This window comes from Dipodomys merriami, unplaced genomic scaffold, assembly GCF_024711535.1.
Source record: "Dipodomys merriami isolate MVZ:Mamm:240054 unplaced genomic scaffold, mDipMer1.0.p SCAF_84, whole genome shotgun sequence".
NCBI classification, from domain to species: domain Eukaryota; kingdom Metazoa; phylum Chordata; class Mammalia; order Rodentia; family Heteromyidae; genus Dipodomys; species Dipodomys merriami.
The window spans coordinates 4,232,413-4,257,903 of NW_027206446.1; the positions used below are offsets into that span (position 1 = coordinate 4,232,413).

Below are 25,491 nucleotides of genomic sequence, written 5' to 3' on the forward strand. Positions count from 1 at the left end.
GGAAAACAGATGTACAAGTGATTGCTGTGTGGTCAAATCATTTCTCCACAACAGCTGTTTCTGTAGGAAGCATAGAGAACAACCCAGGGCCGGTCCTCTTCCCTGAGTACAGCAGGAGGCTGGAGCTGCCAGCAAACCTGGGGTGGACATTGGAGGAGAGCCTGTGGCAGCTCAAGTTGAAACATTTCCTTGACCAGCTTCCTATTCTAGAAGCCTTTTCTCTCATACCAGGAGAAAGAGAAGCAGGGCATACCTCTGCTGTACCCCTAAATACTTGGACCTCATTTCTGCAGCCCACCCCACTGATCCTACCTCATGCTTCAGCAACATTCTCTCTCCTAGATCTTTCATCAAGGACCTGAGAGACCCACAGCACATTTGTGTGAACATTTGAAATCTTTCCCCAACTTCTGGGGACCAGTGTCAAAACCCCATTTGATTCCCTTGGCCCTGCTCTGCCCCTCCTCTGGACAGAGGCTGCCTTAGTGTGTGGCTTAGATGTTGTAATATTAGCACACAAGGCTCATACCTATAGTCCTGGCTACTTTGTGGCTGGGAGCTTAGGATCCCATACACTTTTAACTCCAGTGAACCAGCAAAATTTGGAAGTGAATGTGTAGATCAAGTGGTAGAGCACCTATGTGAGCAAAAACAATGAACATGAGTGTGAGACTGAGTTCAAACTCCTCTACTTGCATGATCAATAGGTCTATAGATAGGTAATAGATAGATAGATAGATAGATAGATAGATAGATAGATAGATAGATAGATAGATGGATAGATAGATAGATAGATAGAGAGAGAGAGAGAGAGAGAGAGAGAGATATGCAATAATGCATTGTGTAATTTCAGGATTATTCATTGTAGGTCTCCGTTTTTATTCCTGAGTTTCTGTAAGCAGGTTTCTAGTTCCCAGGCCCAGTCCTGGAGAGTCTTACATTATTTCTGGCCATTCATCCCCATATGCCAAATAAAGAGAGCTGGTGAAGGGCAGAGAAAGGAGCTGGATTCCAGGGCAGCCAGGGACAGACAGTGCCTGAAGATGTCTTCAGCATCCTCAGTGGTGCAGACATGGGCTTCATGTTCAATAGGGAGACTTTGGGTTCAGAGGTGATAAAGGTCTTTAGAATGAATAGGAGCGAGGTGAGCTCCCGAGTTTGGGCTGTTTTGAGATGTGCAGAAGAAGGCATTGCACAAGTGAGGGGCTGTTTGTGTTCCATAAGATGCTTCTCTGAGGGGGGAGGGGGGAGGCTGGGAAGGGATGTGAAGGGTAAACAAAGGAGGAGGCTGCAATGCTTGGTAAGAAATGTACGCATTATCCTGCCCATGTAATTGTAACTCCTCTGTACAGTATGTTCACAAATAAAATTAAATTAAATTAAAAAAAAAGATGCTTCTCTGAGAATCTTCTCGGGCCTTCTGGAAATATGTGATGGCAAAGTGGATGCACCAGAGAAAAATCTCAGATCGCAGAGCACAGACACAAAGTCAGGGGGCATTGAGTTAATCCCTGGGCTCCAGCAGCAACATCTCTTCACTTTGCCTCTGACATTTCTGCACGTTTTTTGCTGTTAGGAAAAAAGTTTACACAGGTTTCCTTAGATATGAGGCATGATCCATGTCAGCAATGAAGGTAACAGTGAGAAAAATGAGATTCAGAACCTTCAGGAGAAGCTGGAGGCCACCAGGAACCTGGTGATGCAGCTGTCAGGCCATTGGCCCAGCTTCAGGGATAGGTGAGGGTTGGGGCAGGGGCTTGAGCAGAGGGGGAGTTTCTTCAGGTGGAGCGCACTGGGGAAGAGCCTGTGATTCAGGGACAGGGCCAAAGTTGAGGAGTGTGGGGGAGGAGCTTTGCCAAGGAGGTAGGGTCACCTCCACCTTGCCTTATGGTCTCTGGAGATTCAGGGGATATTGATGGAGTCAATGATGTTTCTAAATTTCAGTAAAGAAACTACTGGATACCCGTGCTCTGAAGAATCAGTGAACCTGAGGATAACAATTCAAAGCCAGCCTGGGAAGGAAAGTGTGTGAGACATTTATCTTCAATTAATCAAAAAAAAACCCCACAAGTGGAGCATTGGCTCAGGTGGTAGAGCACTAGTCCACAGCACAAAATCTCAGTCACAGCACCCAGGCCCTGAGGCTCCTGTGGCTTTTCCTCCCCAGATGACAGAACAAAACAAGAACAGAGGCTGGACTTACTGGATTCCAAAAACCCGCCCCCACACGTGAACCATCACCTGCCCCATGCTGAATGCAGGGGGGCATTAGGGCTGGCTTCTCTCATGGGGTCCTTCCTCCTCTCTGAAAAGAAGACTTGAGATGAGGAAATGATCGGTGCCTATTTTTTAAACAGTGGCTGAGCTTCAGGAACAATTGGTAGCTGGTTATCAATGGTGGAGAAGCAGCAGCTAAAAAGACAAGCAACTTGAACACAGCTCCTGCGCTCAGTGCAAGTGGGGGCAATCTGCTCACAGGGATGTGGCGGGTGGAGGAGCCAAACCGCCAGAGGCTCAGGGATGGCAGAAACACTTTCTGCTAATCCATGGGACTGTGACATAGTGTCTTATAGACAAATGGCACTATATGGCTAGAATTACTTTTTCATCAGAGTCGAGGGGAAGAAATTTGGTGGCCACGTTTTGCTAAGGCAAATCACTGGAGACTCGCAGAGAAAGCGTTCAGCTAGCCAGGTGCTGTTGGCTCACTCAGGTAAGCTCAGCTACTCAGGAGCCCGACATGTGAGGATGAGATTCAAAGCCAACTGGGGCACACAAATCCATTCGGCTATTAACTCCAACTAGCCAGCACACAGAGGGAAGCAGAGCTGTGGCTCAAGTGGTAGAGAACCAGCCTTAATGAGAAATGTAAATAAGGGACAGCAATCAGACCTGGAATTCAAGCCCCAGTACTGGCACTCTCTCTCTCTCTCTCTCTCTCTCTCTCTCTCTCTCTCTCTCTCTCTCTCTCTCTCTCTCTCTCACACACACACACACACACACACACAGAGACAGAGACAGAAAGAGAGTGTGTGTAATTGCTTCCAATTTAGCATTTGGTGCATAGCTCCTTAAGCTGACAACAGAACTGGAATGAGATGGCTTTAGCCAGAAAGCAAATGAATTCTGTGAGTGCTCAGCCAAAAGTTTATCTCTGCGTAAGTTGTGAAGAATGGGTTTTAAGACAGGTACAGGTGAAGATTGTAAAAGACTTGTAGGAAATAGGCTGCTAAAATAATCCCCAGGCAAGAATTCTTTGAGAGGGTGTGTATCTACTAATATATGCTGATGCTTGTCCAGGTGGCTGACTGCTGTAATCCGAGATTCTCAGGGGACTGAGATCTAACGATCACAGTTCAAAGTCAGCAGGAACAAGAAAGTCCATGAGAGTCTTATCCTCAGTGAATCATCAAAATGTTAGAAGTGGAGCTGTGGCTAATGCAGTAGAGGACCAATCTTGAGTGAAAAACCTGTCATCTCCAAGGTCCTGAGATCCAGCCCCAATACTGCCACAAAAAAATGTCTAGTACAATACTGAGATTAATTATTGGGAATGCTTCAAGGTGAACTGAAACATAACTGAAAGTTATGAAGGCAAATTTCCTTTTCCGTTATAAATGCAGAATAAACACATTTGACTAATGCTTAAGTAATTTTTTTTCATCTTCCTGTAATTCCAGGAGGTGGGGTGGGGTGGGGGGAGGGACCAAAAAATTCATTAAATTCACAAGAAATGTTATGCCAAAGTCTCAGGACCCCCACCACAAGAAGACCACCGAGAGTCAGACTCTACAGCTGTTTTATTTAAATGGGCTGCAGCTCAGGCCTCTTCCTACATTCCGACACAGCGGAGCCTAGGAGGAGATCCCCGAGCTAAGGATTTGCAGGTCTTATAAATAAAGGCACACAATCAACCAGGTGTTTTGATTGCCACCACATATTGCTTTGCTAGACAGAAACAAGTAACAAGTGGTCACTGCCTCAAACTTTAACCTTTCATTCCCCCCCCTTGACTTATGGTCCTGAGCCACAATCTTGTGGCTCCAGCCCAAAACTAAACTCCAACAGCTCTTGATCTTGAACAAGTATACCAATAACAATCAGTCCATTTTTCTTTTCTTGAGGCGTATGCGGAGTGGTTGGGTAGGATGCTTGGAGACTTCCCATGTTTCCCCATGGTCATCCAGGGCAAAGGGGTCAGCCGGTCTAGCATGGGAGCAGTGGATCCAAGCAGCAATGCCATCCACCTTAAGGTCAGTAGGTGAGCCAGTAGCACCATGTAAGGTCCTTTCCACCGTGGTTCCAGAGATTTCAAGTTGTGCCTTCGAACAAACACCCAGTCCCCTGGTTTAAACAAATGGGGGTAGGTATAGAAGCAGAATCTTATAATGCTCTAAGCTGGGACTACATACTCTTATGCCCCAGCTGTAAATAGTCAAGCTTACACAGAAATTCAGTATCATCCAAATCAGCAAGCAATTCAGTCTGAAGGCTAGGGATAATGGGTGGAGGCTGTCCATACATTATTTCAAAAGGAGTAAAGCCAAGCTGATAAGGTGAATTGCTTATTCTAAACAATGCAAAAGGAAGGAGTGATACCCAGTCTGCGCCAGTCTCCAAGGCCAATTTAGGTAAGGTCTCCTTTAGAGTCCAATTCATTCTTTCTACCTGCCCTGAACTCTGGGGGTCTATAAGCACAGTGCAATTTCCAATCTATCCCTAGTGCATCGGCTATTCCCTGATTTACTTTTGAGACAAAGGCCGGTCCATTGTCCAACCCATTGGTGGATGGGAAGCCATACCTGGGTAAGATTTCTTCCAGGATCTTCTTAGACACTACATTTGCGGTCTCGTGCTTTGTTGGGTAGGCTTCAGCCCATCCTGGAAAAGTGTCTACAAAAACTAGCAAATATTTATATCCAAATTTTCCAGTTTTAATTTCTGTGAAGTCTACTTCCCATTACACACCTGGCCTATCTCCACGGAGGCGAGCTCCTTTTGTAACCGGTTGATTGGGGGCATTGGTGAGCTGACAGGCTTTACAGTTTTTAACAATGTCCTCAATGAGTTGATTTCCTTGCCTAAATTTTACTTCTGAGTGTTGGAGCAAGTCCTGCATTCTTCGGGTTCCCATGTGAGAGACCCGATGGATTCTCTTAAGAATCTGCTTGCCCAATCTTTGTGGCAAGATAAGTTTCCCCTCACCAGTTTTCCACCAGTCTTGAAACTGAGGCTCAGGAGGCAAAGCTTGTGGCCCTGGGTCTACTAGAGTCAGTACTTCCACTCTGGGTTGGAGAGCTGCCTCCTAAGCTGCCTGATCGGCCAAGTTATTTCCTTTGGTTATAGAATCAGTTCCCTTTTGATGGCCAGGGCAGTGCATAATGGCAATATTTCCTGGTTCCCATATGGCCCAGATGAGGCTTAAAATTTCTTGTTTGTTTTTAATAGTCTTTCCCTCAGCTGTCAGCAGCCCTCTCTCTTGGTAAATGGCTCCATGGACATGCACAGTGACAAAAGCATACCGACCGTCTGTGTAAATGTTTAGTCTCTTCCCTTTTCCCATCTGTAGGGCTTTTGTTAGTGCCACTAGTTCTGCACTTTGTGCTGACATTCCCTAGGGGAGTGCCCACACTATCTCAGTGTCCATGGTGACTGCTGTGCCCGTGTACCTTTTTCCATCTCGAATGAAACTGCTGCTGTCTGTGAACCAGGTATGCTCAGCATGAGATAGTGGATAGTCCAACAAGTCTGGCCTCTTTTCCTTGGCCCGGTCTCTCTTTTCAAGCTCAATTTCATGTTCTTGGTCCTTCCTTTCCTGTCTTTGCTCCTCTGTCTCTCTCTTATTGTAAACCTTTTCCGCCGAGGCTACTAGATCCCTAATAGAGTTTTCACCAAGTTTGTTTACAGCCTGCAACTTTCTCTTTATGTCTGGTGCAGCTTGATTTATATAGGCAAACAATCATCTGAGCCGACTCCTGGGTCTCAAGGTCATACGGGGTATATTAACTAAAAGCTTCCATGAGCTGCTCAAGATATGCTGCCGGACTTTCACTTCCTCCCTGTCTAAAATCATAAACTTTGTCCTTATTAGTAGGTTGGCGAGTCGCCACCTTGAGACCTGTCAACAGAGCCTGGCAGTAGATGAGGAGTCGCTCCCTACCTTCAACTGTATTGTAGTCCCATGTTGGTCGGATCTCAGGAAAATAGGCAGCAATCAGGGCAGGATCCGTGATGGGCACGCCTGTGGGGCCAGGGATATGTTTCCGGGCCACCTCTTGGATACAGTCTCTCTCTTGGGTGGTAAAAAGAACCTGTAAAAGCTGACTGCAATCATCCCAAGTGGGCTGATGAGTAAAGAGAATAGTTTCAAGCAAACAAATTAAATCCTGGGGTTTCTCAGAAAAGGGGGCATTTTGGGTGCGCCCATTGTATAGATCACTGGTAGAAAATGGCCAATATTGGAGCTGCTGTTGACCATCCCCATCCACAGGACCTGCAGTGTGTAATGGAAAAACAGCTGTACTAGAAGTGGTGCTGATCCCACGGCGTCGTCGAGTGACTGGCCCCTCAGAAACTTTAAAGGCAGGTGCCGAGGGTTCTATAGCTCCCTCCTCCTCTTGATCATTCTCAGGTTCTGCAAAAGGAACCTGGGAAGGGGAATATGGGGGAGGAAACATTTCTTCTTCCAGGTTATCTCCCTGAAAAACCGGGGGGTACAATTTCTTTTCCTCTTTCTTAGTTTCTTTTTGGAAGTCCAGGGGACTAGATGGAGTGGTGCCGATGGTTTCCAGTCCCATCAGTCGTACAGTCCAAAAAACAATAAACAGTACAAACAAGACACACGCAGGCCTGACAGTTACAAAAAAAAAAAAAGCTTATGAAGTGGAGATCTTCTGAATTGGTCCGCTGACTCCTGTAATGGGACATCCACGCCCCACAGCAGAAGGAGCAGACCCACAGTGGAGTTGGGCCTCGGGTAGGAGGCCCTCTTGGTCAGTTCCGGCCCAACATCAAACCGACCCCCGCCCCACAATTCACACGGGCGCGGTTCCAAGGACCCCCCCCGACCACAGGGCGGGGTTCCAAGGACCCCACCCCACTCCACACGGTGGGGTTCCAAGGACCCCCGCCCCACACGAGGATCTGGGATGTCTCCCAGTTCCTCCAGGGTTGTCGTGCAAGCATGTCTGCTTCGATAACCCTTTATGAATCAGAGCAGCCATCCTCACAAGGGAAAACAAAAGTAAAACAGACAAATGACAGCACAAGACAAATTAACAAAGACAGCGCTGTTTTACCTTTGGAGTCTGAGGTCTTGGGGGTCTTTGAGGGGTATCCCGGATGAGCCCCCACTAATATGTTATGCCAAGGTCGCAGGACCCCCCCCCCCCCGCAAGAAGACCACCGAGAGTCAGACTCTACAGCTGTTTTATTTAAATGGGCTGCAGCTCGGGCCTCGTCCTACACTCCGACACAGTGGAGCCTAGGAGGAGAGCCCTAGCTATGGATTTGCAGGTCTTATATAGGCACACAATCAACCAGGTGTTTTGATTACCACCATGTGTTGCTTTGGTAGACAGAAACAAGCAACAAGTGGTCACTGCCTCACACTTTAACCTTTCAGACAAAGCAGCAGTTCAATTTTATACCTAAAACATTTCCAAATGGCCACCCATGGCTCACACTTGTAACCCCAGCTACTCTGGAGGCTGAGATCTGAGGTCTCTGCCAAGGATCCCTAGAGTTTCTCCTATTCCTTCATGTTTTCAGGGTATCTGCTTCGACTCTGAGGTCTTTGATCCATTTGGAGTTTATTCTGGTGTAGGGTGATATAGAAGGACCTAGCTTTAGTTCTCTACAGGCAATTAACCAATTTTGCCAGCACCATTTCCTGAAAAGGCTGTCTTTCTTCCAATCTATATTTTTAGCTTCCTTATAGAAGAATAGATGGCTATACGTCTGTAGGTTCATTTCTAGGTTCCATTCCATTGGTCCTGAGGTCTGTTCTTGTGCCAGTGCCAGTACTATGGCTTTATAAATAGAGTTTGAAATTTGGTATTGAAATTCCTCCAGCACTGTTCTTTCTGCTAGGGCCAGTTTTTGCTATTCAGAGTCTTTTATTGTTCCATATGAATTTTTGGGTTGCTTCTTCTATTTCTTTGAAGAATGAGGTTGGAATATTGATAGGTATTGCTTTGACTTTGTATATAGTCTTTGGCAGTATTGCCATTTTCACGATCTTGATCCTCCCAATCCAGGAGGCTGGGAGGTTTTTCCACTTCCTTAGTTCTGTTTTGATTTCCTTTTTCAGGTTTTTAAAGTTTTCATCACAGAGGTCCTTCACTTCTTTAGTTAAATCCTAGGTATTTTAATTTGGGGGGGCTATTACAAAAGGAGTTGCTTTCCTGATTTCAGCCACACTCTTCTCATTGTTGGCATACAGAAAAGCCATTGATTTTTTAAATGTTTTTATTGTGGAAATACTGTACAGAGGTGTTACAGTTACATGAGTAAGGTAATGAGTACATTTCTTATCAAGCACTGTTGGCTCCTCCTTTGTGTTTTCCCTACCTCCCTTCCCTCCCACCTCCACAACTACCCCCCCCGCACCTAAATTGTAACGTTCGTTGTCCAACAGTGTCTTGTACATTGATACAATGGGTCAACCTGTATCTCTATTTAAATATTTTGTTTGTTCCCTTCCTCTCCCCAAATTACACTGACATCAAATACAGTGAAAATGGGCTATACCGTGGGGGAGGAACATACAAAGCAATAAAAAAAATCACATGATACCTTATAAATACATTAGAAACAATAGAAAGAAAAAAATCACTTGTTTCATTTTGCTTAACATCATCTTATCTGGTCATATGTACATAGCTTTTGACCTTTTCTGCTTGTCCCAGACATATACTACTTATTGCAAATAAGGGAAACCATGGGACCTATGTTTCTTTTGGCCTGGCTTACTTCACTTAATATAACCTTTTCTAAATCTTTCCATTCCCTAACAAATGGGCGATGTCATTCTTTCTGATGGAGGCATAGAATTCCATTGTACATATATACCACATTTTAAAAAATCCATTCATCTGGGCTGGGGAGGTGGCTTAGTGGTAGAGCGCTTGCCTTGCATGCCTGAGGCCATGAGTTCGACTCCTCAGTACCACATAAGCCAAAAAGAAAAAAACCGGAAGTGGCACTGTGGCTCAAGTGGTAGAGCAATAGCCTTGAGCTGAAGGGCTGAAGGACAGTGCCCAGGCCCAGAGTTCAGGCCCCATGACCGGACCCAAAAAAAAATCCATTCATCTACTGAGGGGTATCTGTGTTGGTTCCATATCTTAGCTATGGTAAATAATGCTACAATAAACATAGTTGTGCTGGTAGCTTTAGTATGGTCTTGTTTGTGATCTTTTGGATAAATGCCCAAAAGTGGGATTGCTGGGTCATAGGGGAGCTCTATGTAGAGTCTTTTGAGGAACCTCCATACTGCTTTCCAAAGTGGTTGAACACGTTTACATTCCCACCAACAATGCAGTAGGGTTCCCTTCTGTCCACATCCCCTCCAGCATCTGTTGTTATTAGGGTTCTTGACTATAGCCATTCTAACTGGGGTGAGGTGGTATCTTAATGTTGTTTTGATTTGCATTTCTTTTATGGCTAGGGAGGTTGATCATTTATTCACATGTCTATTGGCCATTCTTATTTCCTCTTCAGAGAAGTTTCTCTGTAAGCCTTTAGCCCACTTATTTATTGGGCAGTTGTTTCTTTGAGGATTTGTTGTTGGGGGATTTAATTGAGTTCCAAGTATATTTTAGATCTGAGACCCTTTTCTGTTGTATGGCTAGAGAAAAACTTCTCCCAATCTGTGGGTTTTCTATCGATCTTGCTAGCTATGTCCTTTGCCATGCAGAAGCTCTGCAGCTTCATGCAATCCCATTTATCCAACCGTTCTTTCATTTGTTGTGTTTGTGGGTCTGTATTAAGAAAATTTTGGCCTGTGCCAAGGAGACCTAGGGTTTCTCCTATTCTGTCCTGTAATGTTTTCAGGGTGTCTGCTTTGACTCCAAGGTCTTTGATCCATTTGGAGTTGATTCTGGTGCAAGATTATATTTAAGTGGGGCTGGGAAGGTGGCTCAGTGGTAGAGCGCTTCCCTTGCATGCCTGAGGCCCTGGGTTCGATTCCTCAGCACCACATAAGCAAAAAAGAAAAAAGCCGGAATTGGCGCTGTGGCTCAAGTGGTAGAGTGCAAGCCTTGAGCTGAAGAGCTGAGGGACAGCACCCAGGCCAAGAGTTCAGGCCCCATGACCGGACCTCCACCATCCCAAAAAAAGATTATATATAAGTAGCTAGCTTTAGTTTTTTTTTTTTCCCACAGGCAATTAACCAATTTTGCCAGCACCATTTTCTGAAGAAAGCCATTGGTTTTTGAGGGTTAATTTTATATCCTGCTATTTTTCCAAAGTTTCAAGTCAGCTTCAGTAATTTGGGAGTGTAGTTATGGGATTCTTTTTTTGGGGGGGGGTCTGGTTGTGGGGCCTGAACTCTGGGCCTGGGCACTGTCCCTCAGCTCTTCAGCTCAAGGCTAGCGCTCTGCCACTTGAGCCACAGCCCCACTTCCGGCTTTTTTCTTTTTGCTTATGTGGTGCTGAGGAATCGAACCCAGGGCCTCAGGCATGCAAGGCAAGTGCTCTACCACTGAGCCACCTTCCCAGCCTCATGTTATGGGATTCTTTAAAGACAAGATCATGTCATTTGCAAAGAGGAAAGTTTTACTTCCTCTTTTCCTGTTTTAATCCCCTTTATGCATGCTGTCTTATTGCTGTAGCTAGGCATTCTAATACTAAACTGAAGAAAAGCGGAGAGAGTGGACATCTTTGTCTCATTCCTGAGTTTAGAGGAAATGGCTTTAGCTTTTCACCATTAAGTATAACGCTGTAGGTTTGTCATATACAGCTTTCATTGTATTGAGGCATGTTCCATGGATTCGTTTTTCCAGAGCCTTCATCATAAAGGGGTGTTGGATCTTGTCAAATGCAGAAGCATCTATTGAGATAATCATGTGGTTCTTATCCTTGCTCTTGTTGGTGTGATTAATTGGCATATATTAAACAAACTTTGCATCCCTAAAATGAATCCTGTTTGATCGTGGTGTATGATTTTTTGATGAGTTGTTGAAGTCAAGTGACCGAAATTTTGTTGAGAAGTTTTGCATCGATGTTCTTCAAAGAAAAGACTCTATAGTGCTCTTTGATGAGTTCCTGCCTGGTTTGGGGATGAGGGTTACAATGGCTTCATAAAAAGAGTTTGGTAGTGAACTTTCACTTTCAATTTCATTGAAGAGTTGGAGGAGTATTGGTGTAAATTCTGCTTTGAAGGTCTTGCAGTTCATCTGTAAATCCATTCATCCTGGGCTTTTCTTGGGTGGGAGGTCTCTTATTGCTGTTTCTATTTTGATGTTTGATATGGGTCTGTTAAGTTGGTTTAACTCATCTTGGTTTAGTTTCAGCATGTAGATATTTGCTAGAAAATCATCCATTTCTTCCAGATTCTCAAACTTCTTAGCATAAAGATTTGAGAAGTATTCCCTTATAATGTTCTAGATCTTGGTTGCTTCTGTAGTGATGTTTCCATTCTCATCTCTGGGTTTGTTTATTTGGGTGTTCTCTCTCTCTCTCTCTCTCTCTCTCTCTCTCTCTCTCTCTCTCTCTCTCTCTCTAAGATTTGCTAAGGATCTGTCAATTTTGTTAATTTTTTCAAAGAACCAACTCTTTGTTTTATTCTTGCTATGTTTTGTTTGGATTCTAATTCATTTAATTCTGATTTAATTTTAATTATTTCTTTCTGTCTACCGGATTGGGGTTTATCTTGCTGCTCTTTTTCAAGTAGGTTCAGATGTCTCATTAAATTGTTGGTTTCAGATCTCTCCAATTTGTTGATGTATGAACTCAGGGCTATAAACGTGCCTCTGAGTACTGCCTTTACTTTGTTCCAGAGGAGCTGGTGATTTATGTATTTCTTTTTGTTGAATATCATGAACATTTGAATTTCCTTTCTAATCTCTTCCATGACCCACTCCTGTCTTGTTCATTCTCCATGTGTTACAGGACTTTCTTTGATGGCTTTTGGTGTTTTATAATTTTATTCCCTTGTGGTCTAAGAGAATGCAGGGCATAACTTCAATGTTTCTGAATTTGGACAGATTTGCTTTGTGGCCTAGATTGTGGTCTATTTTGGAGAATGTTCCATGTGCTACTGAGAAGAAGATAATCTGATGCTGCTGGGTGAAATATTAGGTAAATATTTGTTAATTCTAGTTGATCTATGCAGATGTTTAGATCCAAGGTTTTTCTGTTGAGTTTTTGCTTGGTTGATCTATCCAGGGGGGATAGTGCTGTGTTTAGGTCCCCAACAATTAATGTCTTTGGATCTATGTGAGATTTGAAGGAAAGTAGTGTTTCTTGGATAAATTGGGGTGCTCTGTTGTTTGGTGAATATGTATTTAGAATTGTAAAATCCTCCTGAAGGGGAGATCCCTTAAATTGTATGTAGTGACCTTCTTTACCTGTTCTTGCTAATTTTAATTTGAAATCTATTTTATCTGATATTAGAATTGCAACTTTGCCTGTTTATGGGGGCCATTTCCTTGGAAGATTTTATCCCAGCCTTTTACTTTCAGGATATGTTTGTTTTTTGTGAGCAAGGTGAAGTCCATGAATATTGATAATTAGGAGTGAGAAGAATTTGGTAATTCCTGCCATGTTATCCACCTTCTTAGGGCCTGCGCCTTGTCATATCTCAAAACATGTATTTGGTTCCCTGGTAAACAGCCATTTCTATTCTAATATCAAGATCCTTATCTCCAATAAACCCCTCAGAAAAAGTCAGATACTGTTGTGGCTCTTTGGTAGAATATTATCACTGACATTATGAAGTTAAGGGACAGTGATCAGATTCATAGGTAACTTTCTAGGACCAGCACCAAAAAAGAAAGGAGGACGGAAGGAAGGAAGGGAGGGAGGGAGGCAGGAAGGAAGGAAGAAAGGAAGAGGAGAAAGGAAGGCAGGGGAGGAAGGAAGGAAGAAAGAAAGAAATGAAAGAAGGAAGGAAGAGAAAAAGTACAGAAACTAAATTTACTGAATTAGTTGTAGATGCTACAAAGTTGGGCTGTGTGCTCTGCTTGGACTCTTTGCAGTCTCAAGGCAGCAGAATGCCTGTGGGAATGTCTGGAAAGATGAAGGTACAAGGGTGGTGATTCTTTTTGCTCCAGTGTGTTTTATATTTCAAAGAGATCCTGGCCTGTGTGGGTCAGGACTTTAATCCTATCACTTTTTGGTTCACTGTTTGAAATAATTTCAAGGGCAACACCCAACCAAGGTGTACTGGGTGTGTCTCAGAAATCCCATCAGAAGCTGCCCTCTCATTGGTAGAAATGCAAAGGTGAGGGTGGGGTTGGGCTATAAAAATGCCCAGGGATCAAAGAACAAAAGCAGAATCCTGGAGTGCCTGGCCCTGCTGGGATTTTGAGAGCCTTTCATACCTGGTCCACATCTGATCCATCAAGATGAGCATGAGAACCCCACCCTCGCTCCAACATCTGGCCATACAGAGTCTGCTGAGCAACCAGTCCCTGTCCATCTCTGCCTTGGAGGATCTGCCGGCGGTGCTGTTCCCTTTGCTCTTCATGGAGATCTATAAACAGGGCTACACGGAGATGCTGAAAGCCATGGTGCAGGCCTGGCCCTTGCCCTGCCTCCCCCTAGGGGACCTGGTAGAGTCACCAGACCTGGAAACCTTCAAGGCTGTCCTGGATGGAATTGATCTGCTACTTGCCAAGAGGGAGCGCCCCAATCGGTGGAAACTGCAAGTACTTGACCTGCGGAATGATCACCCAAACATCTGGATACAGGGTTACCATTCAATGGCCCAAATCTCTTATACAGATGTCCTGACTGACAGGCCAACAGAGAGCTGTGGTTCAATGATGACTGAAGAGCAGCCCTTGATGGTCATCAGGGATCTCACCATCAAAGATGGCACCCAGAATGCTCTCCAAGCCCACTTGCTCCAGTGGGCCAGGAAGACGAAAGAACGAGTCCAGCTGTGCTCAAGAAAGCTGCGGATTCTGTCTGGCTCCGTGTCTAAAATCCAGAAGGCTCTGGGTGTGGTGAGGCTGGACTCCATCCAAGAACTGGTGGTGAGTGAATTTTGGCTTCCAGGAACCTTGAGAATATTTACTCTTTACCTGGGCCATATGAAGAACCTTCTCATCCTCACGTGCTCCAGCATGTGGACTGACATCCCTCACTCCCACGAAAATTCCCAATATCCCTGGATAATCGGGGGGTATCTGGGGCGTCTAAAGCATCTCCAAGAGCTTCATGTGCACAACATTTTGTTTATTGCAACTATGCCCACCATCCTCAGGAGCCTGCCGCCTCTGAAGATGTTGTCTCTGAGCTCATGTGCACTGCCGGAAACCGACCTGAGGTTTTTGTCCCAGTATGCCTGCACCAGGCAGCTCAAGCACTTGCATTTGAGGACTTTGCCAATGAAACGTGCTGAGCCCCTGAGAGCCTTCCTGGAGCATGTAGCCTGCACTCTGGAGACCCTGGCCTTGGAGGAGTGTTACATCACTGATGCCCAGCTCTCGGCCATCCTGCCCACCCTGAGCCAATGCTCCCAGCTCCGCTTCTTCAGTTTCTATGGAAACTGTATTTCCATGGCCACCCTACAGAACCTCCTGAGCCACATGGCCAGGCTGGGTCATTTGAGAAGGGGGTTCTATCCTGCCCCTCTAGAGTGCTACCACCCTGAAGATTGGTATCTAGAGAACTTCGACCCTGGGAGATTTGCTGAGGTTGGGGCTGCCTTGGTGCAGACATTGAGAGATGTGGGAACAAATCAGAAGGTCCAGATCTGTACCAGTTTCTGTCATCGCCATAACACGTGCCAACTGTATAGTCTGACTCTTGATGGTACCTGGGTGGTCACAGAAGAGGACCTTACTGGCCTTTCTGCTCTGCCTGTGTAGTAAGGCGCCACTCTCTCCTACAAGCTTTTTCAACCTCAGAAATGAAAGCCGGGGCAGAAATGCATTCTCCCACGGGGCACACTTTCCAAAGTTCTGTGTGGGTGGAAAAATCATAGCTCTGCAGTTCTAGGATTCTGAGTGTGTTCTGTGCACACACCATCAGGAATCTGAAGTCAATTCAGCCTAGAAAGAACTGGAATATACTCTTGTTTTTCTTAATGGTTGTAAGCAAACTTTTATCATGTGACAATCTCTTACTATCTATAATTTACTGTATCAATCAATCACAAATAAAAAGAATGGAAAAGCATGAGTAGAAAGAGATCTTTTTGTGGCACCATAGAATGAGAGTATTGTTTGTGGCTAGATTCCTAGTTACTCAGCAAGTCTGAGATCTGTGGATCACAGTTCAAAGCTACCATGGGCAGGAAAGTCCTTGAGACTCTCAACTCTAGCGAACCTTCAAATAACCCAGAAATCGAGCTCTGGCTTAAGTAGTAGAGTGCTGACATTGAGCACAAAAATTAGGGACAGCACCTACGTGCCAGAATTGGCACAAACAAACATACCCACCTATGACCAAGGTCAGTCACACATAGACCAATTTCTGGGGAAAAGGTCTGAGGGAAAATTAAACATCAAATACCAAATGACATCCATGAAATCCAAGAGAAGTTTCTACTTCTCCAACATATTTGGGGGTGAGAATTTTTTGTATCAAATGTGTCTTCAAATGTAAACCACAGTTCCTTTGCTCTTCTATAAGAAATATTCACTTTGTGCCCACACAGGCACACCAAAGAAATCCAAAACAAAAAGAACAAAAAGGTACTCCAAGGTCTAGTGTCTCATGCCTCTTACTCTATTCAGGAGTCTGATATCTGAGGATCTCAGTTAGAAGCCAGCCAACTTCTCACGAAAATTCCAGAATTCCTAGAATCCTAGGTATTCAAGAAATCTATGATCTGGTGGTCTCAGTTCAAACCCAAACTGGGCCAAAAATTGGTGAGTTTTTTTAATTCAGTAATGCATGTTGACTCAAGTGGTAGAGCCTGGCTTGATATAAAGCATTTCAGGTACAGCCCAGGACCCCGAGTTCAAGTCACAGTTCAGTACAAAATAAAAAAGAGAGGAGGGAAGAAAGGATATGAAGAATGCAGCTAGAAAGGAGAGAAGGGAAGGAGGGAGGGAGAAAGGGAAGGAGGGAGGAGGGCAGGAAGGCAGAAAAGGAGGAGGGAGGGAATGAAGGAAGGAAAGAGGGAAAGAAAGAAAGAGGGAGGATAGGAGGGAGGGAGGCAGAGATAGATGCTGTTGGATGCTGTAAGTTGGACTGGCTGCTCTTCTTGGGTCCTTTGTAGGCTCAGGGCAGTGGGACATCTGTAGAAATTGAAGATTTAGGGTACATGGGTGGGAGAACTTTTATATTCAGTTTGTTATACATTTGAAAGAGAAGCCAGGCAGTGTCAATGAGGCTTTCGGGGTACATGTGTCCTGTGCATATACCATCAGAAATCTAGAGTGAATTCAGCCTGGAAAGAACAGGAACACAATCTTGTTTTTCTAAAGAACTGTGTGCAAACACCCAAATCCCAGGGCAATCCCTGACTGTCTCCAATTTATAAATGAGCCAGTCAATTTATTTTGAAATGAAAGGGAAATAAGACCATATTATGAGAGTATTATTCTCACCTAGAATCCTACCTAGCTCCTCAAGTCTGATCTCTGAGGATAATAGTTCAATGCCAGCTTGACAGGAAAGTCCTTGAGGCTCTCAACTCTGGTGAACCTCCATTAAAAGCCAGAAGTGGAGCTGTGGCTCAAATAGTAGAGTCCTGGCTTGGCGTGGAAAGCTAATGGACAGCTCCCAGGACCTGAGTTCAAGCACCACAGCTAGATAATATATAATAAAATAAACAGGACAAAACCCATGACCAACATCAAACATACATAGATAAAGTTTTGGAGAAAAAGTTCAGAAAAAAATTCAAAACCAACTGCCAAATACATCCCACGAAAGCAAGAAAACTCTTTCTGCTTCACCAAAATATTTGGAATGACAAATCTCAGTACAAAGCCAGTTCAGATTTGATCAAAGACACCCTTAGAATACAAGTCACACTTCATTTTCTCTTCTATAAGTAATATTCACCTTCTGCACACACACACACACACACACACACACACACACAGAGGTTCACACTGGGATTCTTTAACTCCTGCTTTCAACTCTACTACTCAACAGGCTGAGACCATAGGATGGCAGTTCACAACCAGGCTGGCAGGAAATTTGTGAGACTTTTTTAATTTTTTTACTGTGAAGTTGATGGATGGAGGGATTATAATTTCACCATTCATGCAGAAAAGTCTGTGAAACTCTTTATCTCCACTGAAGTACCAAAAACCTAAAAGTGGAGTTGTTGCACATATCTTAAATGACTAGCATTGGGAGAAAGAAAGCTAAGGGACTGACAACTCAATAGCTAGTCGCTGTACAGTGATGATTGAAGGGCGCATCTTGGTGATCACCCTGGACCTGACCATCAAAGATGGTGCCCAAGATGATATCCAAGCCTACCTGCTCCAGTGGGCCAGGGAGAAGCAAGAACAAGTTCAGCTGTGCCCAAGGAAGCTGCGGATAGTATGACTCCAACTCTGAAATCCAGAAGGCTCTGCTTGTGGTCAGGCTCACTTCATCCAGGAACTAGTGGTGACTGAATTCTGGCATCCAGGATCCATGAAAAATTTGCTTCTTACCTTGGCCAGATGAAGAATCTTCACTTTCTCAACTTCTTTAAGATTGGTGACAACTTCTACACTTCCAGTCCCATGAATTAGTGATATTAGTACAAATTCAGGCCATGTACTGTGGCAGCTGCAGCCTCTCCAGGGGTTTCATGTGTATGATGTCATCTTTGATCGAAATCTGCCAGCCATCCTCAGTAGCCTGAGGCTTGTGTTCATGTCTCTGAGTTCATGTCCACTGGAGGAAGCTGACCTTTCATCTCTGTCTCAGTGTCCCTGCACAAGCCAACTCTAGCACCTGTATCTGAGGGAATTTTCCACGGACTTCTTCAGTCCTGAACCCCTGTGAGCCCTGCTGGAGCAAGTAGCTGGCTCCCTGGAAACCCTGGCTCTGGAGCACTGTTATATCACTGATGACAGGCTCTCTGTCATCCCGCCCACCCTGGGCCAGTGCTTCCTACTCAGTTTCTTCAGTTTCTATGGAAACCCCATCTCCATGGCCACCCTGCAGTACCTCTTGAGCCATACAGCCAGGCTGGGCCTATACTGCCTCTCTGGAGAGGAATATGGATCCTGACAGTTTAGCTCAGGTTCAGGCTGGCTTGGCACAGGCATGGTGAGACAGTGGGGCAACCCAGAAGGCCCAGATCTGTACCAATTTCTGTCATTGCCAGAATAAGTGCCAGTTCTATAGCATGGGGCCTGATGTTCCTGGCTGGTCACAGAGGAGGTCTTTCTGCCCTTTCTGCTCTGCCTGTGTAGGAGGGGGCCTCTCTCCTGGACTCTCTTCTCAGAATCAGAAATGAAAGCTATGACACAAGAGCATTCTCTAAGGGACCCAAACCGAAACATTCAGTGTGGTTGGAAGAGCAGGGTGTCTTGTCCCGAACTTTTCAGTTCAATCATAGCTCTGGAGCCCTAGGAGTTTCTGACTACTTTTGGGGTACATGTGTCCTGCTCACATATCATCAGGAATTTGGAGTCAAATCAAGTTGGAAAGAACTGGAATACAATCTTTCCCCCCCCCTTTTTTGTGTGTGTGCATCATGGGTCTTGAACTCTGGGCCTGGGCACAGTCCCTCAGCTCTTCAGCTCAAGGCTAGCGTTCTACCACTTGAGCCGCTGTGCCACTTCTGGTTTTCTGAGTGGTTTACTGGAGATCAGAGTCTCATGGACTTTCCTGCCCTGGTGGCTTTGAACCACAATCCTCAGATCTCAGCCTCCTGAGTAGTAAGAATGACAGGTGTGAGCCACCGGTGCCCAGCTTCAATCTTGTTTGTTTGTGTTTGTTTTTTTTTTTGGTTGTTTTGTTGTTTGACAGTCCTGTGTTTTTGGGGAGGTAGTATCTGTTTGATGAAAATGGATGCTCTGGCATTTGGTGTATAGATATTTAGAATTGTTATGTCCTCCTGTAGGAAAGATCTCCTCTCAGTAATTTTAATTTGAGGTCTGTTTTATCTGCCATTGGTTTTGTTGTTCTGGCCCGTTTATGGGGCTCTTTGCTTGATAGATTTTTTGGGGGGAGGTGGGTCGTGGGGCTTGAACTCTGGGCCTGGGCGCTGTCCTTCAGCTCTTCAGCTCAAGGCGAGTGCTGTACCACTTGAGCTACAGTGCCACTTCCGGTTTTCTGGTGGTTTATTGGAGATAGGAGTCTTATGGTCTCTCCTGCCCGGGCTGGCTTTGAACCGCGATCCTCAGATCTCAGCCTCCTGAGTAGCTAGGATTACAGGCGTGAGCCACCAGCGCCCGGCTGCTTGATAGATTTTTATTCCAGCCTTTCGCATTCAGAATCTGTTTGATTCTTTGGGCAATGTGTGCCTGTTGGTAACAGAAGATAAATGGGTCTTGCTGTCTGATCCACCTAGTCAATCTATGTCATTTAGTTGATAAAGTCCATGAATATGAATAGTTAGGATTGAGAAGTGTTTGGTAATTTCTGCCATTTATCCATGTTTTGGGGGGCCATGACTTGTCTTTTTATACTATGGTTCTCTGTTAAACAGGGATTTCTCTGCCAGAAGACTATTGTTTCCAATCAACTGCTTAGAAAAGGGAGAAGTACTGTTATGACTCAAGTGGTAAAGCACTACATTTGACAAAGAAAAGATAAGGAACAACACCCATGCTCAGAGTTAAAGTTCTAGAATGGGTACAAAAAGAAACATGAGAGGAAGGAAAGAGAAGAGGAAGGAAGCAAGGAAGGTAGGAAGTGAAGGAAGAGGGAAAGAAATCCAGAGAACAATTTCCTGATGTCTTGTGGGTGTTATAACTTCGGGTGACTTCTCTCCTTGCATGCTTTGTAGCTCAGGGCCGTGCAACATCTGTGGGAAAGTCTGAAGGGATTAAAGTATAAGAGTGGGAAGTCATTTTGGTAAAGTGTGATTTACATTTCTTTTTTTTTAATTTTATTTTATTTTATTTGTGAACATACTGTACAGAGGAGTTACAATTACATGGGCAGGATAATGCGTACATTTCTTGTGATTTACATTTCAAAGAAAAGCTAGGCTGTGTGGGACAGGCCTTTAATCCTATCATTTTTTGGTTAAACCAGTGTTTGAATTGATCTCAAGTGAAACACCCAACCAAGGTGTGCTGGGTGTGACTCAGAAATCCCATCAGAAGCTGCTCTCTGATTGGCAGATATGGAATGGGGAGGGGAAGGGGTTGGGCTTTAAAGATGCCTAGGGATGGAGAACAGAAGCAGAGTTCTGAATCCTGCAGTCAGTGCCTCAACTTGCTGTGATTCAGAGAGCCCTGCACACCTGGTCCAATTCTGGTCCATCAAGATGAGCACTGGAGCCCCTCCCTCGCTCCAGCATCTGGCCATGCAGAGTCTGCTGAGCGACCAGGCCCTGGCCATCTCTGCCCTGGAAGATCTGCCTCTGCTGCTGTTCCCTTCGCTCTTCATAGAGGTCTATGCCCAGGGCCCCACAGAGGTGCTGAAGGCCCTGGTGCAGGCCTGGCCCTTCTCCTGCCTCCCCCTGGGGGACCTGGCAGAGTCTCCAGACCTGGAAACCTTCAACGCTGTCCTGAATGGGCTCCATCTGCTACTGGCCAAGAAGGAGCGCCCCAGTCAGTGGAAACTGCAAGTCCTCGACCTGCGGAAGGAGCACCCCAACATCTGGATACAGGGCTACCCCTCCATGGCCCGACTATCTTGTCCGGATGTCCTCACTGACAAGCCAAGAGAGAGCCACTGCTCAGGGATGACTGAAAAGCCTCCCTTGACCATAGCCATGGACCTGACCATCAAAGATGGCGCCCAGGACGCTCTCCAAGCCCACCTGCTCCAGTGGGCTAGGGAGAGGAGAGAACAAGTCCAGCTCTACTCCAGGAAGCTGCAGATTCTGTCTGACTCCTTCTCTGAAATCCAGAAGGCTCTGCTTGTGGTGAGGCTGGACTCCATCCAGGAACTTGTGGTGAGTGAATTCGGGCATCCAGGAATTATGAAAGAACTTGCTCCTTACTTGGGTCGAATGAAGAACCTTCACATTCTCAACTTCTACAACATGGGTGGCGACTTCTACAGTCACCCTCACAAGAATTTATGGTATCCCTGGATGATAGGGGAGCATCTAGGGCAGCTGCAGCATCTCCAGGAGCTTCATGTGCATCACATTATCTTGCTTAATGCAAATATACCCGCCATCATCAGGAGCCTGCCGCCTTTGAAGACCTTGTCTCTGAGTTCATGTCTGCTGAAGGAAGCTGACCTGAGCTTTCTGTCCCAGTGTCCCTGCTCCAGGCAGCTCAAGCACCTGCGTCTGAGGAGATTGCCCATGGAGTCATTCAGTTCTGAGCCCCTGAAAGCCTTGTTGGGTAGAGTGGTGGGAACCCTGGAGACCCTGGCCCTGGAAGACTGTGCCATCAATGACGCCCAGCTCTCAGCCATCTTGCCCATCCTGAGCCAATGCTCTCAGCTTAGCCTCTTCAGTTTCTATGGAAATCACATCTCCATGGCCACCCTGCAGAACCTCCTGAGCCACATGGCCAGGCTGGGCCATTTGAGACGAGGGCTCTATCCTGCCCCTCTGGAGAGCTACCGCCCACAAGAGTGGAGGCAAAGGTACATTGACCATGAGAGATTTGCCAATGTTCGGGCTGGCTTGGCACAGGTATTAAGAGATATCGGGACAAACCAGAAGGTCCAGATCTGTACACGTTTCTGTCATCACCGAAACAAGTGCCAGTCCTACAGCATGGCACCTGATGGTTCCTGGGTGGTCACAGAGGAAGATCTTCCTGGGCTTTCTGCTCTGCCTGTGTAGTTTGGCCATCTCTCCTGGAATTTCTTCTCAGCATCAGAAATGAAAGACTGGACAGTAGTGCATTCTCCAGGCCTAGCAAACTCCAAAGTTCAATGTGGTTGGAAGACACAGGGCATCTGGTCCTTAGTTTTTCAGGTCAAACATAACTCTGAAGCCCCAGGAGTTTAAGAGTGCTTTTGGGTCCATGTGCCCTGTACACACATTCTCAGAAATTTGGAGTATATTAGGCCTGGAAAGAACTGAAACAAGATCTTGCTGTGGGCCAATCTAAGCTGTGAGAACATCCGTTATTATCTATAAATTTCTGTATCAATCAATCATAAATAAAAAGAAAAGAAAAACATGAGTAAAAAGATATCATTTCTCAGCACCAAAAAAATGTATTGGTTCCACCTAGAAGCATAGCTGCTCAGGACATCTGAGATCTGAGGATCACAGTTCAAAGCCAGCTTGGGTAGGAAAGTCCTTGAGATTCTCATCTCTAGTGAATCTCCAAAAAAGCCACAAGTGGAACTGTGGCTCAACTAGTAGAGTGCTGGCATTGAGCACTGTGCCAACATTGGCACAAACAAACAAACTTATGACATGGGTCAATCATAGATCAAATTCTGGGGATTAAGTTTGAGGAAAAATTGAACATCAAATGCCAAATGACATTCTATAAATCAAGAGAACTCTTTCTAATTCTCCAACATATTTGAGGATAAGAATTTTCAATAGATAAATCTGTATTGGTTGAGATTTGATCAAATGTGCCTTCATAATGCAAACCACAGTTCTTTTGCACTTCTAAGATAAAATTCACTTTATACCCACAGAGGAACACACATGTACATGCGTGCACACACACACACACACACACACTCACACACACACACACATGCACACACACAAAAAGAAGAAAACATGCATTCGTTTCTAGCATCTCATGATAGTAATCCTATTCAGGAGTCTGATATCTTAGGGTTTCAGGTAGAAGCCAGCCAAGCAGGAATATATTTGAGAGTACTGTCTCCAAGAAACTCCTCACAAAATATTCTAGGATTCCTAGAATTGAAGGCACTCAAAAAGTTTGAGATCTGAGGGTCAGAGTTAAAACCCATTCTGGGCCAAAAATCGGTGAGAGCTTTTTACCAATTGGGTGATTAGTGTTGTGGCTCAATTGGTAGAGCACTGGCCTTGACATAAAGCAACTTGGAATACTCCCAAGGCCCTGAGTGCAAGTCCAAGTTCAGCACACAATAAAAAAAGAAAGGAAGAGAAGAAGGCAGCCAGGCAGAAGAGAAGGCAGTGACTGAGGGAGAGAGGACAAAGTAAGGAAAGAAGGGAAGAAGGAAGAAAGGTATGAAGGAATCAAGGAGGGAAGGAATGAAGGAAGAAAGGAAGGTAAGAGGGAAGGGAGTGAAGGGAAGGAGGGAATGCAGGCAGGAGGGACGGAAGGAAGGTGGGAGGGAAGGAGAAAAGCTAAGAAGGAATGGAGTGAAGGAAAGTTGGGTGTGAAGGAAGGAGAGAGGGAGGGAAAGAACTGCAGAGATAGAATTTCCAGGTATCTTGTTGGAAGCTGTAAGTTGGGCTGGATGTTCTTTTCACGTTCTTTGCAGGCTCAGGGCAGGGGGACATCTGTAGGAATGTCTTGAGGAATTAGGTGGGAAATCTTTTGTGTTCAGTTCATTTTATACATTTGCAAAAGAAGCTGGGCTGTGTTGTTGAGTTTTTATGGGTGCTTGTGTTCTGTGCACACACCATCAGGAATCAGGAGAAATTCAGCTTGGAAAGAATTGGAACATGATCTTGTTTTCCTAAATCATTATGTGTAAACCCTCTAAACCTGGGGCAGCCCAGCACTCTATACTATTTAATGTATAATGAGTCAATCAATTTATTTTAAAGTAAAAGAAAGGAAAATAGGAAGTAGAAAGACACCATAGAATGAGAGTATTATCCGTCCCCCCACCCCCAAATTCTAGCTACTTAGCAAGTCTGAGATCTGAGGATTACAATTCAAAACCAGCTAGGGCAGGAAAGGCCTCTAGATGCTCATCTGAGGTGAACCTCCAAAAAAGCCAGAAGTGGGGCTGTGGCTCAGGTAAGAGTGCTGGCTTTAAGCAGGACAGCACAGGGACAGTACCCAGGCCCTGAGTTCAAGCCCCACAGGTGGAACAACAAAATGTAACAAAAGAAAAATTCAAAAAAATTCCATGACCAACCTCAAACATACATAAAACAAATTTTGTAGAAAAACTAGGGAAGAAATTCAAAACCAAATGCCAAAAGACATTCCATGCAAGCAAGAGAACTCTTCCTGCTTCTCTCACATACTTGGGATGACAAATGTCAATATCTAATACCAGTTCAGATTTCATGAAAGGCACCTTGAAAATGCAGGCCACAATTCATTTGTTCTTCTATAAGAAATATTCACTTCCTGATCATCCAGTCACTCTAAAAGAAAGAAAGATAAAAAGAAGGATCACATTGAGATCTGGTGGATCCTGCCTGTAATTGTACTATTCAACAGGCTGAGATAAGAGGACGGCAGTTCCATGCCAGTCTAGCAGGAAAGTCTGGGAGACTCGTTCTTTTAATATTTTAAAATTTTATTGTGAAGGTGATGTACAGATTCGGAAAATAAGTACATTTCCTTTTACACAGTGTCACCCTCTTCTACATTCCCTTCCAATCCCCCCTTCCCACTTTCATCACCCCTAAGGTGTAAAGTTCATTTCCAACAGAGTGTGTGATTAATATCACTGATGAATCAGGACACCCTTTGTCCCACTGTTTCTTCACTTCTTCTCTTCCCCAAATCAGAAAAATATAAATAAGACAAAGGGTACAGAATAAAAAAAGTGACAAAAGGGAATAAATGAAAGGGGGTGGGGAACTACAAATGGTACATTCCATTTCTTGCAGTTCCTTTCAATAAGCACATTGGTTTTTTTTCCATTGTTGTACTTGAACTCAAGGACCTGGCCGTGTCCCTGAGCTCTTTTTGCTCAAAGCTAGCTCTTTATCACTTTGAGCCACGGCACCACTTCTTGTTTTTGAGTGGTTAATTGGGGATTAGAGTCTCATGGGGACGTTTCTGCCCAGGCTGGCTGGGTTGGAACCTGATTCTCAGATCTCAGCCACCTGAGTAGCTAGGATTACTGTAATGTGCCACCATCAACCACCTCAACAAGTGTCATTGTGTAGTAATACACCCAAAGGTATTGAGCCCTGTGATCCTTGCCCAAGGATATGCTTCCTAGAAATCTAGAAACCTTCCATGCTGTCCTGGATGGACTCCATCTGCTACTTGCCAAGAAGGAGCCTCCTAGTCAGTGGAAACTGCAAGTACTCAAGAGATCTGGACACAGTGATATCTCTCCTTGGCCCAAAGTTCGTCTCGAGAGGTCCTCATTGATAATCCCACAGAGAGTTGTGGTTGAGCAATGATG

General features: G+C 44.9%; 2 protein-coding genes across 2 annotated transcripts; both read left to right on the forward strand.

The window, feature by feature from the left end:
- Window positions 1-1,612: 1,612 nt before the first annotated feature.
- On the forward strand, window positions 1,613-15,038 carry LOC138820022 (PRAME family member 8-like). The gene is made up of 4 exons (XM_070011661.1): window positions 1,613-1,696; window positions 4,188-4,253; window positions 5,619-5,711; window positions 13,569-15,038. The coding sequence occupies exons 1-4, from the start codon at window positions 1,613-1,615 to the stop codon at window positions 15,036-15,038; spliced, it is 1,713 nt and encodes a 570-aa protein (XP_069867762.1).
- A 5,531-nt stretch (window positions 15,039-20,569) lies between these two features.
- LOC138820023 (PRAME family member 8-like) lies at window positions 20,570-22,051 on the forward strand. The gene has a single exon (XM_070011662.1). It carries the CDS (start codon window positions 20,570-20,572, stop codon window positions 22,049-22,051), a length of 1,482 nt encoding a protein of 493 aa, XP_069867763.1.
- The last annotated feature ends 3,440 nt before the right edge of the window (window positions 22,052-25,491 follow it).